The sequence below is a fragment of the Anneissia japonica genome, unplaced genomic scaffold (assembly GCF_011630105.1).
Source record: "Anneissia japonica isolate Jap-2015-1 unplaced genomic scaffold, ASM1163010v1 scaffold1709_len327053_cov138, whole genome shotgun sequence".
Lineage (NCBI taxonomy): Eukaryota > Metazoa > Echinodermata > Crinoidea > Comatulida > Comatulidae > Anneissia > Anneissia japonica.
In genome coordinates, this window is record NW_022723599.1 from 48,784 (window position 1) to 57,816 (window position 9,033).

General features: G+C 33.6%; 1 protein-coding gene across 1 annotated transcript in view; it reads left to right on the top strand.

The window, feature by feature from the left end:
* The window catches only part of LOC117112302, a 9,713-nt gene extending 4,255 nt beyond the window's left edge, over positions 1-5,458 (top strand). Inside the window, exons 4-8 of the mRNA XM_033255369.1 lie at positions 1,339-1,389; positions 1,551-1,907; positions 2,554-2,877; positions 3,279-4,038; positions 4,685-5,458. Coding sequence (XP_033111260.1) covers positions 1,339-1,389; positions 1,551-1,907; positions 2,554-2,877; positions 3,279-3,556 — 1,010 coding nt within the window. The 3' untranslated portion in view covers positions 3,557-4,038; positions 4,685-5,458. The remainder of the gene's footprint in view (positions 1-1,338; positions 1,390-1,550; positions 1,908-2,553; positions 2,878-3,278; positions 4,039-4,684) is intronic.
* The last annotated feature ends 3,575 nt before the right edge of the window (positions 5,459-9,033 follow it).

A 9,033-nucleotide genomic window follows, 5' to 3' on the forward strand; every position in this document is an offset into this window, starting at 1 on the left:
TTAATGGTGCAAGTTTTAACAACAAGCGTACTTGCCCACAGGGTCAAAGGTCACTATGAAAATGAGGCATTTTTGTCCTGAATGACCTTTTGACCTACGATTACCCCCTAAAATGATAAGTTAAAAATCCGGAATTTTTTGTGGTGAAACATTTCCAACTATATATTAATAATTTGTTGCATAAGACCCATTTAATAACTGATTTGGGTATTTTAATGGGGTCTAAAAATGGAAGAAAAATTACACAACCAAATAAGTTAGGGTGTTTACGAACCAATATTTTCGTAACGGGGTCAGGTATACCAAAGTTCATGTCATATTCCTGTTCTACAGCCAAAAGTTGGTCTAGATATCAGTTTTCAGTTAATTATCTTTCTTCTATTTGAAGATATGGCTAATTGAAAATGCAACTTTACAAATATGTCATAATTGATAGCTAAAAAGGGGTATGACCCTAAAATTTCAAATGGCCGTAACTTCTAAACGACTTGGAATTGGCAAGTCAAATTTTGGGTTTGTTCGTCAGACATGTTGGTGCACATTATATCCGAGTTTCAAGAAAATCTGAGACGGTACCTAGCCATGATTTTCTGAAAATTTGTTGAGTTGGCACGGAATGACCCAGGTAACATTTCATTGACCAATTCCACTTGGTATTAATCTCAGCATTTAATTACTCTATATCAAATCTGTATATATATATGTTATTCAATTTTAACTTGTCTATTTTGTTTGATTTCCTTGACTGCTATACTAGTATTATGGTTTTTTTTTTATTATACAATAGATTTTTTTTTAAATTTTGAAATTGCTCCTTGGAAATCAATGTCTAATATTGAAAGCTTTATCCAGTAATAAAGGGATAAAAGTGGTCAGAGGGCCAAACTAAATTTTTGATTGACAACATTCATGCACTGCTTTTACAACCCTTTATGCTCAGTTTTGATTTTATTTGATTTATTTCATATCAAAAGCTATTGTAAAGCAAACAGAGAGGCAAAATTCAAAAGTTATCCCAGAAATTATAACATGATTTATTTCCAGAATTATCCCATTTTATTATTAATATTACAGACAACCAGCTTGATACCAACAAAAATTTTTCCAACTGAAGATGGTTTTGCTGCATACTGCTTTTTCAAATTTTTTTTCTTTTTTTCGAGGTGGCAATAAAACTGTTGTTGGGCTGCAGATGGCCTATGCCCACTTCTGATTTAGTATAAATTCACCATTAAAACTTTATGTGAGCTGATTTTGTCCTGATCAATGTAATGTGATAGACAGCAGTCAATTTTAGTCATTTGATTCTGTATTAAATTGTTTTTAATTCATTTGTAGATTCTTCAATGCCAGCAGCAGGTTCCAGTGATGCTGAAACAGCGCCACCAGGTTATTACTATTTTGTGTCTCATAAATTTTTTTTTTTTTTTAAGAGCTATATGACTATTAGGTATTATTATAATTATTGATTTTATATACTATTTTTGTTACAATAATATTATTATTCCAATTATTTTATTGTGCTAGACTTACTTTTATTTTCACTTCAGATGAACGTCTTGGTTATCTTGAAGAGAAGCACCTGCTTCGTATCGCCCAGGGCATGGGAATGGAGTGGAAACAACTGGGCGTCAGATTGGGTCTCAGTTGGAAGAGGATCCAACAAATATGGAGTGATAAGAGACAATTGCCAGAGAGCATAATGGATATGCTGACAGAATGGAGGAAACAACAGAACTATGAGACAAATCAAGTTGAGATAATGTGCAGAGCTTTGAAGGAACAAGGACTCACAGAGCTTGCTAACAAAATCTTTGACTCTCAAATGTCAGAGGTTAAAGAAGCCAATGCAAATGCAGGTGGAGATACCAGTAGAAGATTACCCACAGCACACCATGAATACGATGGTTAGTAATGCATTATTCATGATTAAATATTCATTAATTAATATTATTTAAAATACATCATTTTAATATTATTCTTTGTTGTGTAGTTTGGTCAGTCACAAAAATGCTTATTGTTAAATCAGATCAGAGTGTGGAAAATGACAAAAAACAACCATTTTAAATTGCTTAATGTATTATTAGCTTTTAATTGAAAATTAAATTGAAACATTTTCTGGCCAGGTAATTATAACAATAATAATAATACCCAAATATTTATAAGGCAGCAATTTCAAATTGAATGATCAAAGGCACAAGCGTAATTATACGACAAAACCAGCGCAAAGGGCAACATTCTCTGCTCCCTGCGAAATATCCCTAGTCATTTGCTGCATACTTTAGCGCACAAAAATAGTACATCCAATACCGCAACATCCTACCAGGTACTCATTTATACTCCTGGGTAGAGAGAGACAAACGTAGATAAAGTGCCACCCAAGCACACAAGCAACTTGCACAGCGAGAGTTTCAAACCTCTGACCTCAAGGTCCTAGTCTGAAAACCTATTTGTTGATACTTTTAAATATTATGGGTTTGGTTTTTAAATGTTTCCTTATTTCACCAGAAATCATTAATAAATCTTCCATTTTTTATTTCTTTGATTAACCAGCATCCTTTAATGATCAAGACCTGCTGTTTGTCTGTGAAGATCTGGGCTCTGATTGGAGGAGACTATTAGTGCGACTTGGACTTGGGTGGAACAAGATTAATGTCATAGCAGACAACAACACACTGAAAGATGGCATCATGGAAACTCTGGTGACTTGGAGAGATGGCCAATCAACAAACCAAATGCCAATCATGATCAGCGCATTGAGAGAACAGGGACTTGTACAAGTTGCAGAACGATTGTGTAAAAGGCGTGGCTACACAGACGACCTCGAAGCTGCTGCAAATCCACCTGAAATTTCAACACAACATAGAATAGTACGAGGTTGGTGAAAATGAATTTGATTAAAATATTTATAATTATATTCAATCTTTTTTTTTAAATGTATCCAATATTTTATTATGTATATACTTTTGATAATAATAATAATTGTAATTTATATAGTGACTTTTCTTTGCAGTTGCAAATCACTTGTATCATGCACATAGGAACCTCATAGGTTATTCAGAAACTGTTTTTATTTTAATTAAATGATAACAAAAAAATTTAAATGGCAAAACAATAATTGCAAAGTCTTCAGGAAGTCACCATCCATCTCCACTCAGGGCGCAATCTCAGACCCTACCTAGTTGACTGGGCAAAGGAATGGGAAACATTTATTTTAAATCTATCCAATATATTTTATTGTGTATTTTTAACTTTGAGTTAATTTTGCTTTAATTTAGGGTACATTCCAGATTATGTTCTATTATTTGTATCTGAGATGATGGGTAGAGGTTGGAAAGCTGTTGCCAGGAGTCTTAGAATAACAGAAACAGAAATTGACGATGTAGATACAAAGTTTCAGAGACAGATTGTGGAAGCCACTTTAGAAATGCTTGTCCGATGGAGGAACAGACAAGAAAGCAATGTAAATCAACTCACAACATTGAAGGCAGCATTGATTGACAATGATAACAAGATTGTTGCTGATAAATTAGACGACTACTACCAACATACATAAAGAACTTGAATCAATGAATTAGTGGTACAGGTACCTATCATGTATGGACTAAACAGGTTGTGGCACGAACTATGTAATATTGTGAAAATAATAGAGAAACATTTACCAAATACCAGGTAGATCATTACTATTGCGTAAATTAACAAAAATCTGCATCCGCATGTTCCATTTGAAATCATGTTTTCTTGACACGACAAACAACAATGCAGAATATCTGAGTCATATGTGTTTTATGAATCCCTATCAAAACGAACAAACAATTTGTAATACGATATTGGGCTACACAAAAAGCAGAAAAAGACTAAATCTCGCTGGGAAAAATCATGTTGAGAAAATGTGCAGAGCATGGAAGGAGCAAGAACACAGAGAACTTGCTAACAAGTTCTTCAGCTCAAAGGTATCAGAAGATCAACCATCCAGTTTAAAAGCAGTTAGAGTACTTGCTAGTGGACGATTACATCAAGTGCACCAGAAATGCAAAGGTTGGTAATATGATATATGTTAAATGTAAAGTAGCAGAATAACAACCCATAACTTGCAATGTCATTGTGCTGAATTGCATATGGGCGTTATTTGTGACTATTTAGCCATCGTAGATGGGTAGTAGGTTCATGTTTTCATCATTCCACAAAGGCAAGGGATGAAATAAAGCATAGCATCGGGGTAACCCCATACTCTTCTAAAAAATGCAGTGTTTGAACACAAGCCAATACAGTGGACCTCTGGTTTTCATTCCTTATTTGAGAAAACTTGGTGCTACCAACTGAACCCTGGGCAAGGAGTGACCCATCCAGCACCAATGTTAAGGCTGTACTTAGCAAAGCCCCTGCTTTACCACTCAGTCACTCAACTTGTCTATTATTATTTAAATGTATTTTTAAAATGAAATTTTTAGAATGTTTCATGTTGGAACAACAGATCGATACTGTATTACGATATGTCCTCAGTATCGCTTTCAATTGATTCCGTCATCTGTTTTCCGTTTACATAGATTTCGCTTTTTCAAAATATTCCCAATAAAATGGTGTATAGACAGGACACATTTTACCAACCTTTGTATTGGCCGAACTGTGAAGTCCACAATGTTCTGAAAGTGTTTTAATATTGATGTCTTTTCTTTTCGTTTAGGATTCTTATGAGACATTGATATGCAATTCATTGCAGAGGAGCTTGGAAAGGATTGGAAATCCTATGGCAGCATCATTGGTCTAAAGAAACCTGAGATATAAAGATGAGCTGGACTTTTCACCACCAACTGTGGATGCAAGACTGGAAATGCTGGTTATGTGGCGAGAAAGGCAAAACACTGAAGTAAACTACCTTGTAAAGATGAGTGATGTATTGGAAAAACTTAGAACGGAGGCAGTCGTTAAAAAACTACGGAAGTACTACCAGGAAACTCATGAAGAATAATGACAGAACATAGCTACACATTGGTACTGACGATTTCAAAAGACAAATAGACATTGATTAGGCCAGGGATAATTCCCCCACCCGCACCACTGCGATTACAACACTCAATAGAGTTTAATGCCACAGTGTATCATAGGGCAAATAATGACACAAGATTTAATATGATAAATAGGGAGTAAATGATAATATACAGTATATATAGAGAATACATAATTTAATATTATACATTTCCTCCCCCACCACTGCGATTACGACACTCAATAGAGTTTAATGCCACAGTGTATCATATGGCAAATAATGACACATGATGATTTGATATGTTATATAGGAAGTAAATGATAATATAATACAGTATATATAGGAAATACATAATTTAATATTGTACATTTGGTAAATATAACAGTATTATACAAATATATACTGTGCTTTTATATTCTTTAAACATAGAATCATATTTTTGTGACAGCCAAGTTGCTTTACATTAATTATGTGATATATTTTGTTTTTATATCACAACAATGCATTTATAATAATAATAATTATATGTTAGACTTACATAGCATTTAACACCACAAGGCTTCTAAGCGCTTTACATTATGTATATAATGCAATTGTACATAATAATAAACACTTTATCATTATATAAAGATAGTATAATTTTTACACCAGCTAAATAAGCTAATTTTGATACTGAAAGGCCAAACAAGTTTTTTTCAATAAGATTTTTAAAAATATTTTTAAGTGTCATATCTTAAGAAATTTAAGGAAAATACCTTCATTTAATTGAAATGTTTTGATTACATGTTTATGCCTGGGCCAAACTTTTGTAATTATGGGATATCTCAAACACTATCTCAAATTTGCATTGAAAATCGCAAGGAAAATAGATGCGCAGAGTCGTAATTACTGCATAATACATTGTTATATATTAATATTAGGTCAAGGCCTAATATTTGGCAAAATCTGTGTGGAAAATCAACCATTATTTTCCGAAAAATGCGCGGATAGATTTCTAGGCAAAATGTTTGCCCAGAGAATATATTCCTCGCACAGCTTACTTTACAGTCTGCTGGAGTGAGATAAAGATGGTGGACAGTGCTACATATCTGAATTCCTGCATAATTAAAATAAAATGGCCCAAATCATTCCAGTATAGGATGCAGTTTTTTTTTTTAAATATAAAATCTAAGCTTCCACAAAAATAAAAAATAGAAGGCTAGTCACACAATGGCAGGCGGCAGACCGTATCCAAAGGTGTGATGGGTGCGTGTATTATACACACCTTCCAAATCGAAAATGGTCCACAGACATTTGAAAGATGTACCTAGTATAAAATAAAACAATTAATCTCTCCATATCCAACAATGCTGTACAATACCAAAGCTGCGATCTAAAAGCCTTTTCCCTTTGACACTGCCCGATTTTCTAGGCAGTACCCACATCCCCACTTGGTCTGGTTTTGGCTATCCTGGCTACGGCCCAGAATGGTCATATCCTCGTCCCTTTTTCAAACTATAAAGGTACATAAACATTATTGATATCAAAAATGCTTGCCTTGTTGGTTATTGTATGTATAGTATTTTCAAGATTATATTATTAATAATATTCGTCCTCATTCCAATTGGAAAATTTACCCCTGGGGACCGGCGTGACCTGACTTGTATTATTTTTTGAAATGGTCAATTTGAATTTTTAAACATTTTTATCTATTGAGGTTTTTCTTTCTATCCAATTTGTAAATTACATAATTAGGTTTTATTTCTGCAAAATGCAGGTTTTTAAATAAAATGTAAATTGGTAAATCGATTGATGAATTAATGATTATTATTGTGCTGTATGTGCATTTTTGAGGCACGTTTATACTTGCCTGGTTAGGCTAGCAGGAGTTGTACCACTGGGGCCAGGATGTGAGGACTTCCCCCTCCCCTTATACCCTTCGAGAAGCAAAAAGCACAATTAGTTGCAGGAATTTGTATTGTTGAACTCTTAATCTGATTAAATAAGGTTTTCAAATCCATAACCATACTTTCCAGGGATTTGGAGGGATTTTTTGTTTGGCGTTCATTCAAATCACCCCTATAGACGACTTTAACAAGAGAAATGTACATAGAGATTTTGACATTAAAAATCGTTCTGCAAGTATCGTTTTTTAAACGCATGCCAACAACTTGTTAAAAAACATATACCGTTAATGAATTCACTTGAATAAACACCGTGATTTTAATAAACTTCCCTTCTAAAAAGGCCTCTAAAAAATCCCCCTCTATAGCCTCATTTGGAATAAATGGATGATGGTGATGATGTTGACAACCATGATGATTACGATGATAATGATGGTGATGATGTTGACCATCAGGATGATTACAATGATAATGATGGTGATGATATTGACAATCATGATGATTAAGATGATAATGATTGTGATGATGTTGACCATCATGATGATTACGATGATAATGATGGTGATAATGTTGACCATCATGATGATTACAATGATAATGATGGTGATGATGTTGACCATCATGATGATTACGATGATAATGAGGGTGATAATGTTGACCATCATGATGATTACAATGATAATGATGGTGATGATGTTGACAATCATGATGATTAAGATGATAATGATGGTGATGATGTTGACCATCATGATGATTACAATGATAATGATGGTGCGCCGGCGTTTGTTTTTACTTCATACTCAGAACAAAAACTCAATTAACAATAGAAAATTCTAGAAAAAAATTACATAAGTATTAAAACATTCACAAAGACAAAGAAAAACATCAAAAAGTAAAAAGAAATTCTAGTTCACACAACAAAAAAATAAAAGGCACAGTTTTAAACAACAGAAGAAAAGAAGAAAAAATATTAATTAAAAATAAATAAATAAATATGTAAATAAAGTGACAAAATTTATTTTATGAAACAACATAACAAGCATCTTAATCAAATATAACGTTTCTGTTGCTGGGACGAATACATTTTAACTTTGTTTAAAGCACTTCTGACACCAAATAGCCCTGTGTGTGGGTAAACTATTGCATAAATTTATACTGTTAAAACAAAAAGTGGTGATATAAGTGGGGTTTTTTTTGTTCTTGATGTCCCTTGGAAAAATATGAGTGTCCATTGGAAACCTTTCTAAGCTCATTTAGCATTCTGGTGCAATACCATGATATATATTAAATATAACGATTTAGTTGTATTGCTTTAAACGATATTCAACATTTAGAAAGCCTACCGTACTCAATAAAGACAAAAAAAATAAGATGATGTACCTTTACCCAGATATTTCACAACATTTTGTTTTGTGCACGTTAAATTCTGAGAATACCATTACGAGGCCGTAAGAAGTGGTTTTTTCTTGTCCGGTTTAGGCCCAACCAATATCTCACCAATGTCGATTTTATGCCAACATTTTCCTTTTGACGTAACATTTTATTAAAAAAAATACAGTATGGCCTGACTTACAGCTTAACTCTCAAGCATCCAGGTCCAGTTCTCCTCTATATCTATACTATGATATTATAAAGCCACGCTCCGGAGTAAAAATTTGTTTTGATATGTTGTGCACAACTGAATTTACTAAGCCACAAAAAGCATATTTGAAGAAAAATTTTGAATATTTTAAAAATGGGGAAAACGATAAAAGGGGCGGGGGGAGGGGTTAGTTAATAATTACACCCTTTTTCCCCATGTGATATTAAGAATTTGTATTCATTCACGTGAATTGCCAAAAGAACAAATGTAAATCAACTCACAATATATTGAAGCCAGAATTGATTAAAAATGATAACAAGATCGCTGCTAATATATTAGACACATACTACCAACAACAGCAGCAACTTGAAAGAATTTTAATCAATAAATTAGAGTTGTACCTATAGGAAAAGACAAGACGAACAACAATGCAGTTATCTGAGTCACAGCCACGTTGAGGGCAGTGTCACATCCATGTTGTTTTTTGAATCACTATCAGAAAGAACAAAACGATTTCAATTTAAGATATTGGGCTACATGGGTGGCGCCAGAGGGGGCTATAGCGCCCCCCCCCCCCTTGT